We start from the raw sequence: 26,744 nt of genomic DNA on the forward strand, positions 1-26,744 counted from the left end.
TTCCTGAAAGCAATCTAGTCCTCTTGCCTTCTCCTTTTGGATTCCAGACCCAACTTATTGTCCATATGCAATGTCGGTCCCCGAGTAAATACTGATGGACATAGGTTGTCCATGCAAATATGTGTTTTGGTGTGAGAAGTAAACATTTTGTATAGTTCATGTTTCCTCTACGAGTGATCAGATCAAATTATATTTTGCTTAGAGCTCTTCTGCAGGAGGCTTTGCAGTGTTCTGGAACTTGATGCCATCTAGAAGCTATCATCCACAAAAAATCCATCTGAAGACCCTCTTTAATTTTCACTGTGTGCCAGATGGTGGTGAATACCTTTGGGGAGCATGTATCTCCTCATTTTGTACCTCACCTGTTGTTTATAATCAGACATCCTTGAACAGGTTTATGTCTATTATTAGATCTTTAAAGTAATCTTGAATGATTTTGATACATGAATGTGAGGTACCTTGTTGGAAAAAAAAGCCCTAAAGGCAGCCTTTTCATAATCAACAAACAATAAGCACAATGAGATCATATATTCTCTGCATCTTTTAGTCAATTGCAAAGTGGTAAAGATGTGGTCCATGATCATATATAATTTGTGAAAGTCTACTTATTTGTTTATAAATACCATCATTAAGATGTCTTGATTCATGTGTGAATTACTCATAAAGATTGTGTAAGGATGGGCAGAAGTTATATACATTGATACAGTAATCATCTTTTTTTCAGTGTTAAATAGGCCAAAGATTTTTACCATATCTTAAGTATCTTCCCTTGCTTTGATATTGTATACTGATCCTCAAAATCATCACATTTTGTCCAAGCTTTTCCTGTCTTTTTTCCTTTTTATTGTCATTTTTACCACCTTTATAAGCACAACTGGGACTACAGTGTTAGGTTCAAAGTGTTACCGCTCTACCATCTTTGTTGGAGAAAAAATTCCTTATGATGATTTTTACACTTTTTTGTTTATTGCCCTCCTTCCATTTTCATTCTTAAATGCCCATGGGTGTGACTTTGCTTGGATATCTTGCTAAATTTTCTCTTATGTTTTTTGAAATGATATTGATCATAATTTTACAACAATCTTCTTTATAAGATTTTGCAAATGATTAGCTATTCTGACTTTGTGCTGGACTCTCTGCCTAGCAACTAAGTCAGATGTTTGCTGATGAAGTTGCTTTCTGCACTTCTTTGGTCCTTTTGCTGTGTCAATAGATTTATGTTCAATAAGCTTCTCCATATAATTATTCTGAACATTTCTGTTGTTCATTTCCTATTTTTTAGTGTCATTTATTGTTTAAGTAGTTCAGATATAATCTATTTTATTTTGTGGTGTTATTTGGTACTCACCAAAGTTAAATACTGATAAATATTATTGCTTTCCTTCCATTTTAAAAAATCATTTAAAATATTTAGATCATTGAACCAGTTAGAGTTTATTGTGGTGCTATTCATTTTTGGATGGATGGATACTATTCATTTTTGATCACTTAACCACTTTTTCTCAAATCAAGAAGACTGTGAGGCCACGTTGCTCATTGTCCTAATCAGTGCCATGTCACAACCAACTAAAAAGTTCATCTATGTCATACCAAGAGCTCTCACAGACCTTGAAGGTCATCTAAATCACTTCCTTCATTTTACAGAAAATAGAATTGAAACCTGTTTGTCTAAGGTGACATGCTCTCTGCCCTCAAGTGCCTCAACATTTAATAGAAAAGATAAAGCATTTATACTAACGAATACAATACAGTTAAGCATGGAAGAAGTGAGGTACCAAAAGAGTGCTATGGGAGTGTAACAAAGGGGATTGTTATTTGTGACCTTTGATATTGCATTATTATTTTTCTTGAGTTATAGGTAAAACTGTAACATTATATGAGTTCTTTCTCCTTTCTTTCCACCTTTGGAGGAAGAAAAAAATGATTACTTAATTGATTATCCAGGAATATGAGTGGATTATAAAAAAATCTTACCAGCCATCAAGAGGATTCTAGATTTATTGAAAGTAACTTGGGGATTATAAATCAATGACAGAGCTTCATTCAGTGCAACTGTGTGGATAAATCAAGAACTAGTTGTTCTTGTTGCAGAGGCATAGAGAGCAGCAGCAGAATGGGCAGAGGAAGTTAGGTGGCATATTGGATAGCGTTGGACTTTGAGTCAGGAAGACCCAAATTCAATTACTTTCTCAGAAATTACATGCGTGATCCTGGGCAAGTCATTTAACCTCTGTTCATCTCAGTTTCCTTGTCTATAAAATGGAAATCCTAATAACATCTATTCACCAGAGGGAATAAAGCAAAGATTGAGCAGTCAAAGAGGAAGGAAGACAACCAGGAAAACATACCATCATGGAGTGAAAGTGAGCAGAATGCTTCAAGGAAGAACAGATGGTCAATCATATTAAATATTGCCAAGAGTCAAGCAAAATGAAGACTGAGAAATGGTAACTGAATTTTGTGGTTCATTGAGAGTAGATTCTATAGAGTAGTAGAGTCAGAAACTAGATTACAGCGAATTGGACAGTTGGTAGTGAAGAAGTGGATGGAGGCAATGAGTGTTAGATGGTCTTCTGAAATTGTCATAGAAGAAAAATTCACCATCTGGTGCCAGTCTGCTGGTGAATCTCTGAACTTGGATTTCTTAAAAATTTGATCTGTTGTAGGACTTGATGGAGTTTTCACTTTCCTGGCATAACCTTTCAGAATTCAGAAGCCAGCTCTATGCCAAGGCATCAGAGTAGACATTCACTTAGGGTGAGCATATTTAGAGGTGGGTCTTTGAACTAAGGTGCTCCTGGCTCACAAGTCAGATGAGTCAAACTAACACCACCACCTCAACCATCACCTCCTCTAACACCTTTATAGAAAGAGCCCAGGGCCTTTGGACCCAAGAGCCCTGGGAATAGCAGTATTACTCAGACCATGATCCCTTCTCCTAGCATGGACCTTCATAGCCATCACCAAGGGGAGAAATCTCTGTGGAGAAGGGGCCCACTATCCTTGCCACCAACCACATAAACTGATGATCAACTGTCACCAATAATCAGGCAAGCCCACAGAACCCCAGGAACAGCAGCGTCACGAAAATAATGGTCCCACTTCCAGTCCAGATCCTGAAACTTTCATCTAGGGAAACAGCTATTGTAGAGATGTGACCTGACCTGCTCCTGCAAATGTTTCAGCCGTTGCTTCCTCAGCAGTCAAAGTACTTAAGAAAGGAAAAGGAAGGAAAGAAAGGAAAAGGAAGAAAAGAGAGGAAAAGAAAGTTCCTGCTGCTAAAATCCTTGCTACTCTCAAATGGTTCAACATAAGAAAAAGAGATGATTTTATCAGTGTAAATTATTTTAAAGAAGATGCATCACCATCAATTTTGCCCCTGCACCCTAAGGACTTGGAAGCCTTTTCATATGACTTGCCCCTGAAACTTCCTATATGAGTAGCTTCTTCCTATTCGAATGTGAGATCTGTGAGAACAGACATGTTTTCTGCTTTCTCATTTGTATCTCTAGCACTTGGCAAAATACTTTGTACATGGAATGTACTTAATAAATGCTCTTACTGCATTCACTTATTCATAGTAGATTTCTATTAACCAGAATATTTAATAGGAAAAGAGAATTTTCAAGGTGGAAAGAAGGAAAGTTGAGAGAGCTCATGTCACATGGCCTTGATCTCAGTAAAATATGTTTAAATTAATTTCTTTGAGTGAGCAAAAAGAAATGGAATTTGAGCTTAAATTGGAAAATGTATGGAATAGTTGTTGTGGGAAATTTCTATAAAAACAAAGCGATTATTGAGAGAGAGAAAGATTATAAATTAAGTAGAAAAAAATGTGATTTTCAGTAGAAGAATTTGGGAGCCCAAGAATGGGAGTAGAAAAATCATATTGGGGAATTCACCCTTTAAGGCATAGCAGAAGGTCAAGGTTGTAGGGGTCCTACTAGGCTAGTGAGAATATAATTGAAATGGCTGATCATTTCAGAGAAAAATGTGAGCAAAGACAACATGGATCTGATGGATTGGGTGATTAGAGGGAGGGCTGAGTCATGAGCCTAATATCATAGGATCATAGACTAAGAGTTGGAATGGATTTTAGAGGTTATTGAGTCCAATGTACTTATTTTACAAATAATGAAACTGAGGCACAGAGAGGTCAAATGACTTATCCAGGATCACAAACCTAATTAGGCAGGATTTGAACACAGGTCTTTCTAACTCTAAATTCAATGCCTTACAATATCTAAACATAGCTTGTTTGTATGTAGTTATTTGCATACTGTCTCCCCCATTAGACTGCGAGCTCTTCAAGAGCAGGGACTGTCAGTTGCTTTTCTTTGCATTCCCAGCACTTAGCACAGTGGCCTTCACATAGCAGATGTTTAATAAATATTAATTGACTAACTAGTGAGAAGATTTATAGAATGAGAACAGGAATTAGAACCAAGGAATAATTATGGATACTCACATTAATATATCACTTAAAGGTATATGCAAACTGTTTTTCTAACAATAACCCTGTAAGATAGTATGAGTTTTTTTATCTCCATTATATAGAGGAGGAAACTGAGGCTTCGTGAATTAAATATGGCTTATCCATAGTCACAGAGTTATGTGAAGCAGTATTTGAGCTCTGACTCCAAGTGGGAAATCAAGACTCATGTCCTGTAAGCCCAGCACAGTGTAATATAACCTATATGCAAACACTACCTCCAGCCCATTCCTTATCTTCATTACCCTGGTCTCCACTGCATGTGCCTCCATCCCCCACCACCACTAATCTAGTGTACCCTGATCACTCTCTACATCTAGACTGGTGTTTATGAGGTCCAGATAAAGGTGAACAGCAGTTGCTAATTGATCCCTTGATGTCTTTTATCATTTTTTACTTAACAAAATTTTACTTCTAAGAACCAGAGAGTGATATGCTTAAACCACTGCTCAGAATAATAAGGGAGCCAAGTTCTCCAGGAGCCTGAAGATGGGGAAAATAATTATTTGTTAAGACTTGTTAGGTGTCTGTATTTTAATCATCTTTAAAGCTTTCTGTACCAGTGCCTACTTTATTAGCTATTAGGCAATGTTCCTGCTAGATCATATGTTTAGACTTTCCTTCTTTCTCTGCCTCTTATCTCCCAAATATTCCTGTGTTGTTTGGTTGTTCAAAGGTGTCTGTGTTAACTCCTCCATAGTCTGACATCTTTCACAGATGGATAAATAAGAATATTTGTCACAAAGACACATTGACATCTTAAGAACAGTTGACGTGCCTACCTGATCTGTTCTGTCTTTCCCCTCTGCTGTGTCCACAAACTCCAGAGGAACCTCGATTCTGGAGTTCAAGAATGGGGGCTGCAGAATCTTCAGCACCAGACAAAGGGGACAGCTGCCTAACAATGCTACTGTGCGAATTGGGGCAGTTGGCTCCTGGTTTGCATCGGATGACAGATGATCTAGAGGTACCTGAGAAGAAAGAGGTTTTTTTTTTTTTGTCAGTTTGAGAACTTCCTGGAGGAAAAAGATGCAGCAGATTTTTTTTTAACAACTCAACAGTGAAATAGCTGGAATAACCACAGTTTTATAATAGACTCCTAAGAAGAAAGTATTATTTTTTACAAGGTAGGAGATACCTAAGCCAGAGGACAGGCTGGTGTTGGAGTAAGAATGATGTTGGTTAAAGTCCTTCCTCTGATACATATTTTGTGCGACCTTGGTCAAACCATTTAACCTTTTATGCCCCACCCCAGCCAATTCTCTAATCATATAAGTTGCAGAACAGTTACAACTAGGAATTGGTAGAGGGAGTTTCTTCATTGAGACTCCCTATACCAATGAGATCATTAGACCCCTCCCCCTAAAAAATCCACCAGCTATTTAGTATACATCATGGTATCTGGGTTTGTACCTCTGTTATCAACTACATTTATTGTTGACATAATAATATAGGTTTCCCCACAGGAAATTTGCAAATCAGAAGGTTTATCTTACCTAAAAAAAGATGAATTATACTTATGGTGAAGATATAAATTATACATCATGTTTACCCTTTTATTTTCAGTGCTAGCTGTTGTATTCTATCTAGTCTAACTGCTTCCAGTTCCTTCACTGCCAAGTCTTCTTGCACATCATTGCCAGAATAATCTTTCTAAGACTTCAGAAATAGTCAATAACCCCCAATTATCTACATTAGTGGTTTCTAACCTGTATGAACAATGATTTCCTAGTTGGCAATACAGTCACTACAAAGAGTCCTTGAGTCAATCACTATCAATTAGTATCCTAGGCACTGGGGATAGAAAGAAAAAAATAAAACATCTCCTGTCCTCTAAGAGCTTATATTCTATCATGAGAAAGAGGATATAATGTGTGTGTGTGTGTGTGTGTGTGTGTGTGTGTATAATATATATAGAATATAAATATAAGGTAATTGGGTCAGGGAACTAGCAGTTGTAGGAAGCCTATAGGATAGGTTTCATGTGAAAGGAGACAACTGAACAGAGTTTAGAAGGAAAGAAGGGATTGCAAGAGGTAGAGGTAAGAAGGCAGCTCATTCAAAAGAGGATAGCTCATCCCAAAGAGATGGGAAATGGAATGTCAAGTGTAAGGAACAACAAGAAAACCAAACTGGTTGGACTAGAGAATGTGAAAAAAGTAATAAGGTATAACAAGCCTAGAATGATAGATTGGGGCCTGGTTGTAAAGGGCTTTAAAAGCCAAGCATGTCTTTATATTTGATCCTAAAGTTAATAGGGAGCCATTGAAGTTTATTTCATAGAATAATAACATAGTCATACCTTTGATTTTTTAAAAAAATCTCTTTAGTAGTGGAAGATAGATTGCAGTAGGGTAGGACTTGAGGGAAGGATACCAATTAGCCTGGACAATGGTCCAGGCAAGAGGTGATAAGGGTCTTGTAATGATGTAGGCTTGAATTTCTTTGTGCACCATGATGCACATGTATTTTGACAGAATGGTTTTGTTTTAATTTTAACGTGAGTCTTTAAAATCTAAAAAACTTAGGATAAGTATAGGATGATGTCCAAACTCAACCTTTTTTTGAAAGACCCTCCATGATATAATCCTTCCATTTCTATACAAATTTATCTTCCAATACTCTCTAATACAAACCTTCCACTCCAGCCAAAGTAATCCCTCACTTTACCCCAAACACATCATGTTTCATTACTGATGCAGCCTTCGTTCAATATTCTCAGCCAGACCAAGTTCAGGTTAGTCCTGTTATTCAGACTCGGAATTAGAATGCAATGAAACCCTTGTGGACCACAAAACACAATGAAACAATCATTTCAATAAAGGATTAAAATTATATAATTACTAAAAACAGATTTCATTCCCCTCTACTTGTGCATTTGCTAGGCAGAAACTCTGGATCAAAAAGACATTCTGTAAGCCAGTGGAAATTCTGCCAAATCTCAGGAACATAGGCTGAGCTCTTAATGCACCTATTCCTTTGGACTAATTAAATATGGAGGACAACCTTTGGCATGATTCTTCTAGAAAAATCTCATTTTCTTAAGAAAAGCTCTTTATTCGATTATGCATGGGCTATATTCCATACGATAGGCAAATGCTTTGGTGAGCATATACTATTTCATATTATGGATATTTTGTACATATGTCATCCCCTTACTTGACTTCTCCATGAAGAAAGCAATTTAGCACCCCTTCTGGGGCTCACTCTTCAACTCAAACCTGTACTCATTGTCTGGGGTCTTCAGAGGGCAGCTGACTTTTATTTTCTCCAGGGTCCATAGGGTAACCCTAAAGGACTGAAGTTTTTAATAATGTCACTCAAAGTCCCCACTAGTATACTCCCCACTAACAGCCAATCACTTTATTCCATTACCTTTTAGAAAAGGGATTAATTGATAAAGTATAGCTGAACAATAGTTACCAAAAAAATCCCCAGGAAAAAAACAGGTGAACACTCTCTCCTTGCTCTTAAAAGGTAACCCAGGGGAATAATGGGTTTTAAAGTTAGAGTACAATGAAAGCACAGCATATGGACAAAGAATATGTATGGCAAAGATGTGCTGCCCAACCCCTGGCCTTGGAAGTCCTTTATCCTCTTTGCGGAGTCCTCATGAAGTTTGCTGGAGAGTGTTGCATAAGGGTTGGATAAGTTTCTTTACTGGAGTGGTTCTTTGCAGAGTATGGCAACTCTAGGCTAATCTACTGCTGAGACAGGTCACTTCTCTGCTGGACCAGACTGCTCAACTGCTGCTGGTACTCTCTGCCTTCCATTTATGCTCAAGTGCGAGAAAAGGGAAGGTTCCAGCTATTGTTCTGCAAACTCTCCAGACCTTGAAATGCCCACAAATTTGCTGCCTGGGCACATCCATCCCAGGGTTGCTGTTTGGCCACCTTCCAATTCCTGTGGCTACTGCTACTGTCTCTGGTTACTTGTGGGACCTCTGGCACAGTTTCTGGATTGTCTGAACTCACAAAGTCTCTGCCTGGACATATCCATATTAGAAATTTATTTCCCTAAAATCAGGGGGAAACAACCACCAGAGAAAGATGTAGCTGTGTCATCACAGCTGCCATAGCCAGATAGAAGATAGGAAAGTCATTCTTCCCCCACCTGGCTCTTTGAGGCAGCAAAGTATAGTCCTGCCTCCTTATGTCCACAAAGGGAAAAGAGAAAGAGAGAGAGAGATGGGCAGGTTGTCCATTTTGTATGAGCTCTTAGCTTTGATTCAGCAACCCCTGAGTCATCAGGTCTTCTGGCTATACAGTCAATTAGAAGATACTTCATTATTACATCATAGCAACTCCTGAGTTATCCTGGCTAGAACCTAATTGCTCCCAAGTTTCTACATGGGAATACGAAGCCAGATGTGGGATTTCTTTACATATTTAAAGGAATGAAACCAGGCAGAGAATATCCACTCATACTTCAAGGGATAACCCTCCATAGACCAATATACCCATGTTACATGTAAACTCTGTTATCTCACCAAATACATAGCACAGTATTGGCACAAATAGGTCCATAGTTTAATTAAATTTCATTGAATTCATACATAATTCTTGATGGACACATGTTTCTTCCTCAGAGACACTGCAAAACCTTCAAAGTTAGTGACTCTATCTTATTTCCTTTAAATCCCTCCACAATACCTTAGCCCAGTGCTCTATTAACAGTATATACTCAATAAATACTTGAATGAATAATTGTTAAACATTTGGCCAGAACTTGCATGACTTTCTAATTCTGGATCTGATACCAGACAAAGAGTTCATTTTTTTTTAAAAAAAATTGTTTTGAGGTTTTCTCTTTCATGGAAGATTTTGTGTGGTTCTCAAAATTAATCTAAGAAAAAATACTCTGATCTACCAGCATTGCTTGTTATCCAGAAGCACCAGAGTAGGGGAAACATTCTAAAACTAACACAAAAGGCTTATTATTAGAGGGTATAGGTTACCTTTTGAAGTGTGTGGGTAGTGTTTGGATAAAAGTCTGTGTTGGTAGGAGCTCCATAATAAGTCTGGCTTTCTGCCATCACCTCTCTCACAAAGGGAAAGGAACCTGGAACACATCTAAAGGCTGGAAGCTTTTGAGTTAATCCATTTTCTAAATGAGCCAATAATTTTAAAAAATTATTCCCTTTTCTATTATTATGTCTTCAGATGGCTGTACAGTAAGTATATAAACAACGCTCAATAAATACTTTTCTCATCATTTTGACAGTTATCTAAAAACAAATGCTGACAATTATGCTACTCTGAAATTTTTAAAAAATATATTTAGATATGAAGCCAAGATTTCAGATTGTAAATTAATCAGCCATCCCCACAGCAACATAGGACAGAGAAAAATTGCACTGGAAATGTGTAGCTATCAGGAAATCAGTGACCTGCTGAAATCAGGGTTGGCCCTCCATTTCACTGTCATTATGTCAAGTGAGAAACAAAGCAGCAAGCTATGCTGAATGAAAAGGTGAAGCTCCAGGCAGCCTGGCTTACATTTTTTTTAAACTAATACGGGCAGAGGAATGGACACTATCTTTTCTATGTGACACAAAGCCTACTTTTTATCCTTACTTTATTATGCTTAAGCCAGAGCTAGTATCACCATCTTCATCATTATCATTAATTATCACCATCATCATCACATTAAACAGAGGCACAATTTGAAATTCACTATCTCTGAACATACAGCATCCATTAAACTAATAATTCTTCAGAAATCTCATCCTAGACTTTTTCCATGCAAAAAAAGAACCACTTTTTCAAGAATACTTGCTTTTGAGGCAACTAGGTTATGCAGTAGATAAAGCACTGGCCCTGGAGCCAGGAGAACCTGAGTTCAAATGCAACCTCAGACACTTGACACTTACTTGCTGTGTGACCCTGAGAAACTCACTTAACTCCATTGCCTAGCTAAAAATTAAAAAAACAAAAAAGAATACTTGCTTTGTATATTTATATTACATTTGTATATTTGCTTTGTATATTTATATTTATATATAACCCATCCATCCAACTTAATACAATGAAATGCCGCACACACACATTTAAAAGCACTTAGGTTCCAGACTGACCCAGAAAAACATCCCAACATTTTAATGATCACAGCCTCGCCAAACCAATGGTTTGGTAACAGGCTTGTTTATATAAGCAGAACTTTAAAGACTGGATTTTTCATTGGCCATTCATGGATAACAAGAATGAGTTTTTAAAATTCTAAAAGAACAATTTAAGTGTTGGGGACACATCTATTTGACAAGGCAAGCATAATTATTCTTATTTTAACTATGAGGAAACTGGGATTTGGAGAGATAAAATAATTTCCCAAATATCACTTTGTTACTAAGTGGCAGCTACATGGCACAATGGATAAGGATTCAACTTGGAGTCATGAAGACTTGAGTTCAATCCTATCTCAGATACTTACTTACCTATGTGACCCTGGGCAAGTCACTTGAAATCTCTCAACCTCAATTTCCTCATTTGTAAAATGGGATAATAATAGCACAGAATTATAAAATAGGAGTAATGATAGCACCAACTTCACAGGGTTGTTATGAAGATCCACTGGGATAATATTTATAAAGTGCCTGGCCCATAGTAGATAATCAATAAATGTTTGATCCCTTCACCTAGAAAACCTTTAAAACACTAAATGAAATTCTTAGTATATAGAAAAGGTACCCATTTGGAGATTAATAAACCTGAAATCAGTACCATCTCTACTACTTACTGCTTTTGTGACCTTGGGCAAGTCACTTCCCTGTCTACGGGTCTTTGTTTCCACAAATGTAAAGTTAGGGAGCTGTAATAAATAAAGCCTAAAGTCTCTTCTAACTGTATTTCATTTGACAATGGCAACCTCACAGAAAGAAAGTATAAAAACTAATGGGGGGAGGGGAGTCTCATGACAAATATTTGGAAGCAAAGACATGAGATGTGTGGCTGGTGACAGAAGCTTTATAGCACCTGACTGTGCAGTTCTTAGATGACACAATCAACTCAAAATCAGATGTGCTTATAGTCACCTGCACAGGAAATTTAATGTTAAGGTTTTAATGTTATCAATGTGAGCTGACCCTTCCTTAGGAAAAGGCCTGTGGTGCTTGTGCCCCTATGAGACACTCAGGCCAAAGGATGGATTGAGGCATTAAGTACATATTCCTGATGCTCACCGTACCAGTATCTGCCCTCTATGCAAAAACGCTTACTAGATAATTAGACACTTGTAAGAGAGACACAGAATCTGCCCATCCTACAGAGCTCTTGTGGCTAGGGATAAACACCTGCTTCCCTTTTCATTTGCCCTTACAAACCCTGTAATGGCTAGCAGCTAGGCCAAATCAGTTTCCTGCTGCCTGGTTATGGCTTCTGTTCAGAAGATCTCAATGAGGAAGAAGCAACAGAATGATGATTGAGTCTTTCAGAATCTCCAACTTCTTTGGAGTTCTGCTATGAAGTGTTGGAGTCCCCAGAAAACATGAGCTAATAAGTCAGATCAGATTATGTGGCTAGAAAATGGGAAGAGAGTCACTTTCCATAAATCTCTTTAACCTGAAAACCTCAAAAGAAAGGAATTATACATTGGATGTAGTATAATTGCAACTGATCCTATTAGATAATAAGCAGAACCCCTCTATACAAGGTAAAATCCTCACAAGTTAACTCAAGAGAATTTTAACCCTTAGAGCTCCCAGCATACTCATGCCCAGCTCTTATCTGCCCACTATAGCAAGCATAAGCAAACTCACAGGCTTGTGAATGGGGGCCCAGGTAGAGGCATGCCCGTTAGCAGTGCCTCTGTTCAAACTTCACCCTTGTCCTAAAGGAAATGGCAGTGGTTTTGTCCAGCCTCATGAAGGAAAGGCGGAAAGGAAGTGGAGAGATTTGAAAGGGTCAAAAGTATGCCATTCTTGGTTCTCAGAATCATAGGCTAGAATGAAATAGTGTATTAGGCCTAAACAAAAAAAAAGACTGGAAAACCAGGTAGGATCAGTACTTTCCCCCGGAAACATCAAACATATATGCACCAAAAGGACTAGGTTCAGATTTGTAAAGTTAATTGAGTCGCAAAAGGATACAAATCATAACAATAATTGTAGGAAATAACCTTTATAAAATTTTACTTCCTAATTTTTTAGTCAGCACCTATGATTTTATTGGTTTCTCTCTCAGACTTGGCCAAACATTACTGAAAAATCAATAAAAAAGAAAATAACAACCTGAACAAAATGTTAGAGAATTTAAAGATCAAAGACATGAGGAATCTCCTAAATGAGACTATTAAAGAAAACATATATTTCTCAGAACCATACGCTACCTTGGTTCTTAAAAGACCATATACAAGGGAACAAAAAATTATGAGTGTAAATAGGCCAGAAATATTAAATACTAATAGCTAGTATTTATATAGCTCAGGCCCAGGCACCATGCTAAACATATGATTTGCAGATCATAATGTAATCAAATAATAATTAATAAAGAAAATATGACTAAAAGATACATACCTAAAGGTAGATTTAATAATAACATCCTGAAAAATAAGCAGGTCAAAGGACAAATCATACAAATAATTACAACGTAAAGAAATTATAAAAATGAAATAGCATACCAAAATCTCTGGGATATGAGTAAAGTAATCATCAAAGAAAAATATGCTGAAAACATACATTTGCAAAATGGAAAAGGGGAAGAATAGTGAACTGAATTTGCAATTAGAAAATCAGGAAATAAATAAAAAGAAACACAAAAGGTGAAATTTTGAAAACTAAAGGAGAAATAGATAAGATGGAAAACAAAAACTATAAACTTGAAAACAAAACTAAAATCTAACTCTTTAAAAAGATTAACAAAATCAACAAAACATTAGCTAACCTAATCAAAAAGGAAAAAGGAGAAAAATAAAATTAATGAAATAAACAATCCACAAATTGAAAATCACCACAGAGAAGAAATGTTAAAATAAAATTATCAGAATCTACTAGCCACAATTATATACCAATAAATCGGAGAATTTAAAAGAAATTGAAGATTGTCTACAAAAATATAAAACACTTAAATTAAGAGAGACTTACGTAGAGATCTTAAACAATATCATTTCAGAAAATAAAATTGAATAAAAGGGAGCTACCAAAGGGGAAAACCTAGATGGTCTAGATGGATTTTCAGATTATTTGTCACATTTAAAGAATAATTAAAATTTGTACAACAAAAAATTGCTCTTTAAAAAAGAAAAACTCCACAAAACTCCTTTTATATGAAAAAATATAGTGCTAATACCTAAACCATGAAAGATTATAGCAAGAAAAAAAAAGAAACATGGACTAATATTGATAAAGAGTATTGATTTTTTTTTAGGCAGTTGGGGTTAAGTGACTTGCCCAGGGTCACACAGCTAGTAAGTGTCAAGTATTTGGTCTGAGGCTGGATTTGAACTCTGATCCTCCTAAATTCAGGGCTGGTGCTCTATCCACAGTGCCAACTACCTGCCCCAAGAGTATTGATTTTTTATGAAATACAAAGAAAAATATTATAGTAATTTATCCAAAAATTGTTCATTATGACCTAGTTAGATTGACACTATGAATCTAAGGTTGGTTGAAAAATAGAAAAGCAGAGGGGCAGAGCCAAAATGGCAGAGTAAAACAGTGTTTTGCTTGAGCTCACCCCTAAACCCTTCCAAATACTTGTGAAAAAAATAGCTTTAAATAACTTCTGGAGCAGTAGAACCCACAATAAGACAGAATGAAATAAATTTCCAACCCAAGACCACCTGGATGGTTGATGGGAAAGTCTCTTGTGCCAGGCTGGAAGAGGAGTGCAGTTCAATGTGAGCTGGGCAGGCAAAGACCAGGCCTTGGCAAACCTGGAGCAGGCCTCAGTGGAATGAATCATGGGCAGCTGTGGTGGTTTCCAGACTTCGCAAACCACAAACACCAAAGACAACTTAGAAGGCCAGTAGGAAAGGTCTGCTGGACCTGGAAAAGAGAGGAGTGTGGTAGGGCCCCAGTCCTGGCACAGCCCCCAGGCAGCAGTTGCACCCAGAGCTCTCAGCCCACAGATGGTGGGGGGATTGAACAGCTGATTGGAGGGGGATTGCAAGGATCTGTTTGCTGGTGCTGAGGCAGGGTTCTCTTGTTTTGTCCATGTTTGGATCTGGGCCACAGTTCTGGGGGGCAGTCCTGGGGCAAGGAGGAGCACTGGCATGGTGGAGCTTGTGGCAGCAGTACAGAGAGAATCCTCCTCACGGTTCCAAGGTGAAGAAGAGTGCTTGTGGTCACTCATAGACCAGAGCACAGGCCAAGGAAAGGAGTAAACTCCTTGCCTTTGATCATATCACCTTAGAAGAACTGAAAATTTACAGGTCCCTTCAAGTATCTCTGAAAACAGCTGCACAAAACCCCTGAAGCTTGGGACAGTACATTCTCCACATTGGAAGCAGAGGCCTACCTTAACAAAGAGTTTAAAAATCAAGCAATTGGCTGGGATCGTGAGCAAACTGTGCAAAAAAGGCAGACCATAGAATCTTACTTTTGTGACAAAGAAGATCAAAACATACAACTAGAAGAAGACAACAAAGTCAAAGCTCCTACATCTAAAGCCTCCAACATGGAAGAGCTCAAAAATGATTTTGGGAAGCAAGTAAGAGAAGCAGAGGAAAAACTGGAAGAAAAATGAGAGTGATGCAAGAAGACCATGAAAAACAAGTCAACAGCTTGCTAAAGGAAACCCAAAAAAATCCTGAAGAAAATAACACCTTAAAAATAGCCTAACCCAAATGGCAAAAGAGGTCCAAAAAACCAATGAGGAGAAAAATGCCTTCAAAAGCAGAATTGGCCAAATGGAAAAGGAAGTCCAAAAGCTCACTGAAGAAAATACTTCCTTAAAAATTAGAATGGAGTAAATGGAAGCTAATGACTTTATGAGAAATCAAGAAATCACAAAAAAAAAAACCCAAAAGAATGAAAAAAAATAGAAGACAATGTGAAATATGTCATTGGAAAAACAACTGACCTGGAAAATAGATCCAGGAGAGATAATTTTAAAATTATTGAACTACCTGAAAGCCATGATCAAAAAAAGAGCCTAGACATCATCTTTCAAGAAATTGTCAAGGAAAACTGCCCTGATATTCTAGAACCAGAAGGTAAAATAGAAATTGAAAGAATCCATTGATCATCTCCTAAAAGAGATTCCCAAAGGAAAATTCCTAGGAATATTATAACCAAATTCCAGAGCTCTCAGGTTAAGGAGAAAATATTGCAAGCAGCAAGAAAAAACAATTCAAATATTGTGGAAACACATTCAGGATAACACAAGATTTAGTAGCTTCCACATTAAGGGACCAGAAGACTTGGAATATGATATTCTGGAGGACAAAGGAGATAGGATTAAAACCAAGAATCACTTACCCAGCAAAATTGAGTATAATCCTTTGGGGGGAGGGGGGAAATGGACATACAGTGAAATAGGGGACTTTCAAGCATTCTTAATGAAAACAGCAGAGCTGAATAGAAAATTTGACTTTCAAATACAAGACTCAAGAAAAGCATGAAGAGGTAAACAGGAAAGAGAAATCATAAGGGGCTTATTAAAGTTCAACTGTTTACTTTCCTACATGGAAAGATGATATTTGTAACTCATGAGACCTTTCTCAGTATTAGGGTAGTTGGAAGGAATATAAATAGACAGAGGACACAGGGTGAGTTGAATGTGAAGGGATGATATCTAAAAAATAAAGTTAAGGGGTGAAAGAGGATTATACTGGGAGAAGGAGAAATGGAGAGGTAGAATGAGATAAATTTTCTCACATAAAACAGACAAGAAAAAGCTTTTACAGTGGAGGGGAAGTGGAGGGAGGTGAGAGGGAATGAGTGAATCTTACTCTCATCAGATTTGGCTTAAGGAGGGAATAATATACACACTCAATTGGGTATGGAAATCTATTTTACCCTACAGGAAAACAGGGGGAAGGGGACAAAAGAGGTAGTATGATAGAAGGGAAGGCAGATTGTGGGAGGGGGCAGTCAGAAGCAAACACTTTTGAAGAGGGACAGGATCAATGGAGAGGATAGAATAAATGGGGGGGTGGATAGGAAGAAGGGAAATACAGTTAGTTTTTCACAACATGACTATTATGAAAGTGTTTTGCATGACTACATGTATAACCTGTAGGGAGGGAGGAAGGCAGAAAATTTGGAATCCAAAGTTTTAAAAACACATGTTAAAAATTGCTTTTACATGCAACTGGGAAATAAGATATACAGGCAATGGGGTATAGAAATCTATCCTGCCCTACAGGAAAATAGAAGGGGAGGAGTATAAGAGAAGGGGGGTGATAGAAGTGACAGCAGATTGAGGGAGGGTTATTCAGAATGTATGCCATCTTGGGGTGAGGGGAGAGGAGAGATGGGGAGAAAATTTGGAACTCAAAATCTGGTGGAAGTGAATGTTGAAAACTAAAAATAAATTAATTAAAAAAGAAAAGCAATAATATAATTGAACCTGTTAAAAACAAAAACAACATGGATCTATCAAAAAGTGCATAAAAAGCTTTTGACAGTAAAACATTGGAAAAAAGCTAAAAATTAGAGAAGCAGAAGAATCACTTTTTTGTTGACGCAATAGGGGTTAAGTGACTTGCCCAGGGTCACACAGCCAGTAAGTGTCAAACGTCTAAGGCCAGATTTGAACTCAGGTCCTCCTGACTCCAAGGCTGGAGCTCTATCCACTGGGCCACCTAGCTGCCACAAGAATTACTTTTAATATCACAAAACTATAAATCCAAAACCAAAAATTAGTACTGTTTTCAAAGAATTCTAGAACTTATCACAGTGAATATTGTGGATATAAAGAATGGTCCTTTCCTTAATGTTATTTGAAATAGTTGTAGAAACATTAGCAGTAGCAATAAGGGAAGAGAAAGGCTCAAACAGATGAAGAGGAGAAAAAAAATCTTCATTTGCTGATGTTATTATGCTTTACTTAGAAATCTCACAAACTCCCTGAAGAAATTAAGATAATAGCTTCAATAAAGTATCAAAATACAAAATAAACCTATAAAAATTAATGACATTTCTAAATACAAATAACAAAAGCCAGGGGAAAAATAATAGAAAGTTAAGTTCCATCAAAATAACTATAATGCATAAAATATCTGGAAGTTAATATAGCTTCAATACACACTTAAGATTTATGTGTATTCAGTTGTAATATTTTATTTTAAAAATAAAAACTAGTTGGAAGCATTTTTATTTCTTATGTTTGGACTGAATAATATGATAAAATTATACTGTTAACAATACTAATTCACAAATTTAATGTTATGCCAATAAAACTATAATAAAGCTTTACTTTATAGAACTGGAATATATAATAGCCAAATTCATTTTGTCAAATTCAATGTCAACAAGTATTTATTAAGTGCCTACTATGTGTCAGGCACTGTGTTTAGCACTGGAGATACAAAGATAAGGAAAAGATAGTTCCTGAGCCCAAGAAACTCAGTCTAATGGGGAGACAACATGAAAACAATTACCACGATAAACTGAGATAATTAACAGAAAGAAGGCACTAGCGTTTAGGGAAATCAGGAAAGGCTTCTTATTAAAGGTGGCAATTTAGCTGGGTAGGATTTGCAGGAAGCCGGGAAGTCCAGAAGGTAGAGATGAAGAGGGAGCCATGAGAGAGAGCTAGTGAAAATTGTCAGAATCTGGAGATGTGGTGTCTTGTGCAAACAACAAAGATGACAGTATCGCTAGATTTCAGAGTATGTGGAGGGGTCTAAGATCTAAGATTGGAAAAATAGGAAAGAAACGGGTTATGAAAGGCTTTGAACACCAAACAGAGGACTTTATATTTGTCCCAAGAGATGATAGGAAGATACTAGAGTTTTAGGAAGATCACTTTGACAGCTGAGCAATGAACTGGACTGCTGAGAGATGAATCAGAAAGATCCGCCAAAAGGCTATCGCAAGTCCAAGTGTGAGGAAATGAGGGCCTGCACCAGGGTAGTGGCAGTGGAAGATGAAAGGGCTTTGTATAAGAGATTTTATGAAGGTAGTAAAATCAACAGGATTTTGTAATAATTGGATATTGGTGGAAAGGAGAAAGGAGAGAGAGAGAGAGAGAGAGAGAGAAAGAGAGAGAGAGAGAGAGAGAGAGAGAGAGAGAGAGAGAAAGGATAGTCAAAAATGATACCTAGGTTGTAAGCCTGAGTGGCTGGGAAGATGATGGTATCATCAGTTAGTAATACAAAGATAGGAAGAGGGGAGTGTTTGGGGAAGAGGGGATGATAATTAGTTCAGTTGGGGACACATTGAGTTTAAGGTATCTCTGAGACATCTAGTTCTAGATGTCCAATAGGTAACTGGAGATTTAAATCTGGAGATTAGGAGAGAGGTTAGGCCTGGTTAAGTATACCTAAGAATCATCAGTATAGAGATAATTAAGTCCAACAAAGCTGAGGAGATCACAAGTGAAATAGAATATGAGAAGAGGAGACAGCCCAGGAGAGAGCTCTGGGGTACACTCACACTTGGCAGGCATGACTTGGATGAAGATCCAGCAAAGGAGATTGATTGAGTTCCAAAAGACTCATGATGGAAAATGCTAAAAAAAAAAAAATCCAGAGAAAGAACTATGAAGTCTGAAAGAAGATCGAAGCATATTATTTTCTTTGTCTTTTTTATATTTGTTTTCTCTTTCTTGTGGTTTTTCGCTTTTGCTCTGATTCTTCTTTCATGACATGACTAATGTGGAAATATGTTTAATATAATTATACATGCATAGCCTGTATCAGATTGCAGGGGGAAATTTTAGAACTCAAAATCTTATAAAAGTGAATGTTGAAAACCAAAAATAAATAAAATTTCTAAAAAGGAGATTGAAAAGGAGTGTTCAGACAGGAAGGAGGAGTTCCATAATTTGAAGTACTTATTATATGCCAGGAACTGTGTTAAATATGTAAGGGATTCAAATACAGGTAAGGAGGAGATAGTCATTACTCTCAAGGAGTTTACACTCTAATTGTGGAAGATAACACATAGAGTCTACACTCTAATTGGGGAAAATAACACATAGAGGGGAACTGGAATTGGGGCACTTATTTGACACCACGATATGAAGATGGCAGGGAGATGGCTTGGAGCCCTGGTTTGGGTAAGATAAAATGAAAGCTCACCTATTGGAGGCCAGGGGAGTTACAGGGGTAAAGAACGAGATTCATTTGGGGAGGAAGTGGAAATGCTGGTGGAGAAGACCATGAAGAAACAGAAGGTCTAAAATCTTGAGAGAAATGATGATTTAAAAAAAAAATAGGAATGAAGGCAAATAGAGCTTCCATCTGTCAAACTATAGTATAAAGAGGTAGTCATTAAAGCTTACTTAGGGGCAGCTAGGTGGCGCAGTGGACAGAGGACCGGCCCTGGATTCAGGAGGACCTGAGTTCACATCCAGCCTCAGACACATAACACTTACTAGCTGTGTGACTCTGGGCAAGTCACTTAACCCCATTGCCTAGCCAAAAAAAAAAAAAGATTACTTAGTACTGGTTAAAAAATAGAAAAGCAAATCAGTGGAACAGGTTAGATAAGGAAGAATCAGAAACCATGGAACGTAATAACCTATTGATCAATAAGCTTGAAAGCATAAATTACTTGAGAAAGAACTACGCATTTGATAAGAACTGCTAGAAAAATCGGAAAGGAGTTTTGCAGAAATTAATTTTAGATCATCATCTTATATCACATTAAGCACAAAATGGATACATGGCCTGAATATAAAAGGTCACAAATAACCCTAGAGGAGAGAAAGATCAAGTAACTTTCATAGCTATGACAAGGTAGAAAGATTTTAACCAAACAAGTGATTAAGAAAATAACAAAAGATAAAAGAGATAATTTCAATTACATTAAATTTTAAAACTTTCACATCACTACAGCCAGTGCTGCTAGAATAAGAAGAGAAGCAGTCAATTCAAAATAAAACTTTATATCAACTATCTCAGAAAAGGTACTGATATCCAAGATATATAAGGAATTATGTATTTACATAAGGACCAAGAGCCATGCCCAAATTGGTTGAAGGATATCAACAAACAGTTCTCAAAAGAAGAATTACAAACTACTAACAACCATATGAAAGATTGCTCTGAATCACTAATAACAAGAGAAATGCAATCAAAACAACTATGAGGCTTTACTTCTTTTCCAGCAAATGGGCAAAATTGCAAAGAAAGGAAATGGTGATGGAGAGTCTGTAGAAAAACAGGTATGCTGATGCATTGTGGTAGAATTGTCCACTGGTCCAACCATTCTGGAAAGCAATTTGGAGGTATACCAAGAAATTGAATAAAATGTCTATATCCTTTGATCCATCCCTATGGATATACCCCCAAGCAGATCAATGACGAAAAGAAAATTTGCATAAGTAATAAAGTAGAACTAGAAACAAAGCCTATGCCCAACAATTGGAAAATGTCACAACAAATTTTGGTACATGAATATAATAGAATATTACCATGCTATAAGAAATAATGAATTCAGAAAAGCATAAAAGTAATCATATGAAATAAGCAGAACCAAAAAAACCTGTAGAATAACTATACGATAATAACAATACAAATAGAGAGCCTATTCCCAAATCAGACCCACCTAGAATTGCTAGTTCCAGCCTCCTTCCCAGATTACACCAGGCTGTGCCTTTGCTTTTTCTAGCTGCTATGAGTTGTGCCTCATGGCCTTCACGAATGACAATATTACCATCTAGCAACAGACTGAAATCAATAGAGGGCCCTGAACAGTCCAATCATCTGTGCTTCTCGATCTACTTCTCTCCTGCCACTGATAATCAGATTAAATTCATTCCTCAGTGGTTAGCATACACACATCCAGTCATACTCTTTTGATCTCTCAATTGTCGTTGTATAAACCCCTTTCTCTGTCCCCCACAATCCATTCTCTTACACAAAACTCAGACTTAGATGGCTCTGGAGGAGAAAGTGGGGCACAGCCCTCCTCACTCAAGACAAAGTCAATTACAAGTCATGTCATCATCTCCCTAATGTCATGGTCCTCTTCAAGAATGAAGGACACACACAACAAAAACAACAACAACAACAACAACAACCTTATCCTTACCCCTACATGCCCTTCTAGCTCTACTCATTCCGTTCACTATGCTCTCTGGAATGACTGCTCTATAGTTAACAAACTGACTCTGATCTTAAAATTTTTCCTTCCTAAATCTTTCTATCCTCACTAATGCCTGCCTCCTTCCTGATGACACTGTATCACTGGTCACTCTTTCTAGTACCAGTGCACTTTCACACATACCTCCAATTCCATTGTGGTAGTCAGAATACGCTTTGTTTCTCGTTGCTACTTCCAGATTCTCCCTCTACTACCGTCAATCATCTTCTTTGAGGTTCATTTAATCCACATTTATCATCCAATCAAGATTCTGGTAGCTACTATCTATTGACTCCCAGGACACTTTCTTTCTCTCCTCAATGAGTTCAGTGCCATGCTCATATTCTTTTCCCCCTCATCCAATTCCTGCCCTCATATCAGGGTATTTCAACATGTATATAGCAATATGTATTCCCACAATCATCCTAACTTCCTAGTTCTTCAATATACTCATTCTCTTGTTCTACTTCTCTACCCCACCTCAGCTATGAACAGATATATCATACCTTGGATCTTGCCATCACCCACAAGAGTCCCACTTATAGGTTCACAAACTCTTAAATTCCTTTATCTGATCACATTTTGTTATTCATTCTGTCCTTCCTCCTTATAATCCCCAAAGCTGCTCTTCATTCTCACCATGACTTCCAATCCTTCCATCCCCCAGTTCTTTCCAAAGCCATCCCCTTGGACTGCTACACTCTTTTCCCTTTCCTATTGCAACCTCTTGGTGGACCAGCCCACCTCTATACTATCTGCTACATTCAAGTTCCTTGCCTCTCTGTCTCATTGCCAATCATACCTTGCCAAACTTCAATCCTTGGACCACTGTCACCATTCACTGCCTTTGCTTCTACTCCCATGCTACTGAAAGAAGCTGGAGAATACCATAAAACCATACCATATGGATCCATTACAAATTTGTTACATAATTTCAACAGAGTTCTGACTGCAACAAGGCAACATTTTATGCCTCCCCAATCAATCCACTATCCTACTCACTACAGTGTCTATTCTAAACCTTTTCAACCCTCTTCAAACCTCCCATGGCTCTCCTTCCTCAAACCCTCTCAGCTGAGAATCTTCCCTCATATTTCACTGAAAAATTGAGGTTATTCACTGAGTTCCCTCTTCTTCCCTCCTCATCTTCCTTACTTAACATCTCCCACATGCCTTCGGCCACTATTTTCTCTTTCACCCCATCTCATAAGAACAGATAGACCTTCTCCTTCCTAAGGTAAACCCTTACAAGTGATCCCATTTTGGCCCACTTTCTCCAGTATATTGTCCTCCCTCTCATTCCTACTATCGCGATAATCTTCAATCTCTCTCTGCTTACTGGCTGCTTCCTCCATCTTTAAAAATCTCTCACTTGATCCACCCATCCCTGCTAGCTATCATCTCATATCTCTCCTCTATTTCTTAGCTAAATTACTTGAGAAAGCCTACTATTTACAATCAGTGCCTTTCCTTCCTCTCTTCTCTCTACTAAACTCTCTTCAGTCTGGCTTGTGACCTCATTAAAATAAAATTGCCCTCTCTGAAGTTACCAATGATCTGTTAATTACCACATCTAATTGTCTTTTCTCATTCCTCAACAAATCATTAATCAAGTGGTCAAAACAAACATTTATTATTAAGGAATTGCTGTGCCTTGGTCCTGAGGGAGCTAAAAACACAAATAAGATATGGCCTCTACTACTTCAATCTTTTATTAATTAAGCAATCAATAAGCATGTTTAAGCAGTGAGTATGTTAGGTACTGGGGATGCAAAGACAAAATTGAAAACAATCTTGTCATCAAGGATCTTACACTCTAACTGAGAAGAGACACCATGTACACATTTAGGTTTAAACAAATACAAGCAAAATAATGTAGTAATGTAATGTGGCTTTCAGAGACGGATCTCTGCAGGCAGGGAGTGGTGGTCAGAGCCTGGTGGCATGAGTTTCTGGGAAATGAAGTCCCAGCGTTATTTTTTCCCATTCTAGTGGGAACTGAGACTACCTTGTGGTCTGAGCTGAGTGTGGTAGTGACAACAAGAGCAGGGAGTTTGGACTTGTTGTTTTCAGTTGAAAAAGACTATAGGAGCATAAACGGAATGGAAATTGAGATGTGATCTTTAAAGTTCAGTGTGGCAGTTTGATTGAGATCCAACAGGAATATAACACTTAGCTCAGGTAGATGTCCCTTAGCTCCCTCATCTCCATAATGAAATGCATTTTATTATCAGGATAGTGACTAGTGTGATGACTCTTGCAGCAATGGAGACTCTATCAAATCTGACAGAACCTGACTCCATGTCAACAGGCCTACTGTATGCCCTTAGGTGACCAGGAAACTATGTCTATGTGAACTGCAGCCAGCAGGAAGCTGCTTCAAGGGTAAGGTAGCTTAAGACTTAGCCCCCAAGCCTTGGCAACAGCATTCTTGCCTTTGAGGGAAAGAGTGAATATAATCTACATAGCAGGGAGGGAGGGAGGCTGATAGACCATATCACAAATATCATAGCCACAAAACAGAACTTCCAAGTCAGAGCAAAAATTATGCAAGCAGATAGAAATAATTTGAGCACTAGACAACCACAATCAGGATCTCACAAAACTTTGCTGTTAACTACAATAAAGAAGAGAAAATGTTAGAACATGATATTTAAAAACACAAAAGATAAAGGTACATAACAAATAAGAATAACTTACCTTGAAAAAGTGGGTGTAATCTTATGGAGGGGGGTATTAAAATTTAATAGAATAGAGGACTTTCAGGCATTCCTGATTAAAAAGACCAGAGCTAAGGAGAAACTTTGAAACATAAACATAGGAGACAATGGTATTGAAACCTTCTTTTTCTGATCCAGATAGAAGTGACATCAGAAGATGACTGCCCTGGGGCAGCTAGGTGGCACAGTGGATAGAGCACCATAACAGTTACTAGCTGTGTGACCCTAGGCAAGTCACTTAACCCCATTGCCTAGCCAAAAAACAAACAAATAAACAAAGATGCCTGCCCCCATCCCTTCTTCCATGTTTCATGTCTTATTTAACAAACTGTGTCTTTTGAAAACATTTGGATTCTGAAGTTTCACATATCTGTTTTCCCTGTATGAAAATATATATCCTTCATTATCATCCAGACTTTTCTAATTGCTCAAACCTTTTTTGTTGTTGTTATCTCTTGCTTCTTGTATTTGCATTCAAAGTTTCTCCATAGTTCTGATCTTTTTTTTTTCAATCAGGAGAGGATGAAAGTCCCCTAATCTATTAAATGCCCATTTTTCCTCTATAAAATTATATCCAGTTTCTCAGGGTAAGTTATCTTCGGTTATATACCTTAATCTTTTGCTTTTTAGAATATTATATTCCAATATTTTCTTTTCTTTACTGCAATTATAACACAGTTTTGTGCGATCCTTGGTAATCAAATTCTTTCTGCTTCCAATATATTTTCTCGGACTTAGAAGTTCTGGATTTTGGCTATGACATTTATGATAGGGTCTACCAGCTCCTCTCCTCACCATATTTACACATCCCAAATATGTAGGTAGACTAGTTCTTTCCCTAAAAGTCAAGAAAGCTGTCTCCAAGTCTTGATTGGCCCAGGGACTGAGGCTTAAGCTACCTCACCACTGATGCAGCTTCCTGCTGGCCTCAATTAACATTTACATGGCATCCTGGTCACCTAAGGGCATACACTAGGCCTGTCCACACAGCGTCATGTCCCTTCAGACTTGGCAGAAATCTCGCAACCACAAGATTCACCACACCCTGCCCTGCTGACATGACACATTTCATTACGGACATGAAAAGAGCAGAGTACATCTGTTTGAACTAAACATTGTTTCCTTGTTGAGAGCATCCTTTCTATGTTAAGGGTAAGTAAGCTTCCTCCTGTCAACTTTTAGTTATCATTGTTCAGCTGTTGCAGTTGTGTCCAACTCTTCATAACTTCATTTGGGGTTTTCTTGGCAAAGGTACTGTAGTGGTTTATTATTTCCTTCTCCAGCTCATTTTACAAATGAGAAAACAGGCAAACAAGGTTAAGTGACTTGCCTTGGGTCACATAACTAGTAAGTGTCTGAGGCATATTTGAACTCAGGTCTGCCTGACTCCAGTCCCAGCACCACCTAGTTGACCTTACTAAATTTTAAATGACCTACAAATGTCATTTTATTCCTGTATTGAATATGAGCAACAAGATGCCTGCTCAATCATTCTTCTATGTAACTAATATAAATAACCCTACATACAAATATATGACTATATAGTCCTATATATATATAAAACTATAGCAACATTTCTGGATATTTTCAGTGTGGTGATTTTTTCAATAGATGTTTAACATATTCTTTCTTTTTTTTATTTTTTCCTCTGGTTCTTATAGACCTGGGTATTTCTTTCATCATGATTTTTAAAAATATGGCATCCGTATTTTTTGTTTGGCCATAGTTTTTTAAAGAAATCAATGATTCTTAAATTATTTCTGACTATTTTCTAGGTCATTTTAAATAATAGGTGCTGTGTATATTCTTCTATTTTTCAACCTCTTCATTTTGTTTAAATAGTTTATGACATTTTCCTTCCAAATTTTTCTTCTGGAACCCAAATTTCTACTATAATTTCATGCTTCTATCTTTTATTTTATCTCTTTCACCCACACACCTCCTTATAGTCCTGGTGGCCAAGCTATTCTTTTCCTCTGAGGCTGTGCTTGAGGTTCTTGTAGAGTTACCCTCTCCTTCTGGGTTTACCTCTTAACCCATAATATTTGTTCATTGTAGTCATTGTTTTCTTCTGTTTACTCATGTTTCCATCTTTAGTCCTTGGATTGGGACTTTATGCTCAACTCATTGCCCTTTGAGACTCTTAGATGGGTTGGGGTAGACACTTTTTGGTCCTGTCCCCTCTGTGGTCTGTATATCAGTGCTATTATCTTTATGGATAATAATAATATTTATATAGTGATTGCTATGTGCCAGGCATTGTGCCACTTTGCAATTATTATTTCGTTTGATCCTGACACTAACCCTGGGCAGTAGGTGCTATTGTTATCCCCATTTTACA

At 37.4% G+C, this 26,744-nt stretch overlaps 1 protein-coding gene across 1 annotated transcript in view; it reads right to left on the reverse strand.

Moving 5' to 3' along the window:
- Positions 1–26,744, reverse strand: part of SLC35F4 (solute carrier family 35 member F4) — a 267,852-nt gene that overhangs the window by 62,738 nt on the left and 178,370 nt on the right. Inside the window, exon 2 of the mRNA XM_020986533.2 lies at positions 5,275–5,463. Within this exon, the coding sequence (XP_020842192.1) occupies positions 5,275–5,463 (189 nt within the window). The remainder of the gene's footprint in view (positions 1–5,274; positions 5,464–26,744) is intronic.

Source organism: Phascolarctos cinereus, unplaced genomic scaffold, assembly GCF_003287225.1.
Source record: "Phascolarctos cinereus isolate Bilbo 61053 unplaced genomic scaffold, phaCin_HiC Scaffold_3;HRSCAF=262, whole genome shotgun sequence".
NCBI lineage: Eukaryota > Metazoa > Chordata > Mammalia > Diprotodontia > Phascolarctidae > Phascolarctos > Phascolarctos cinereus.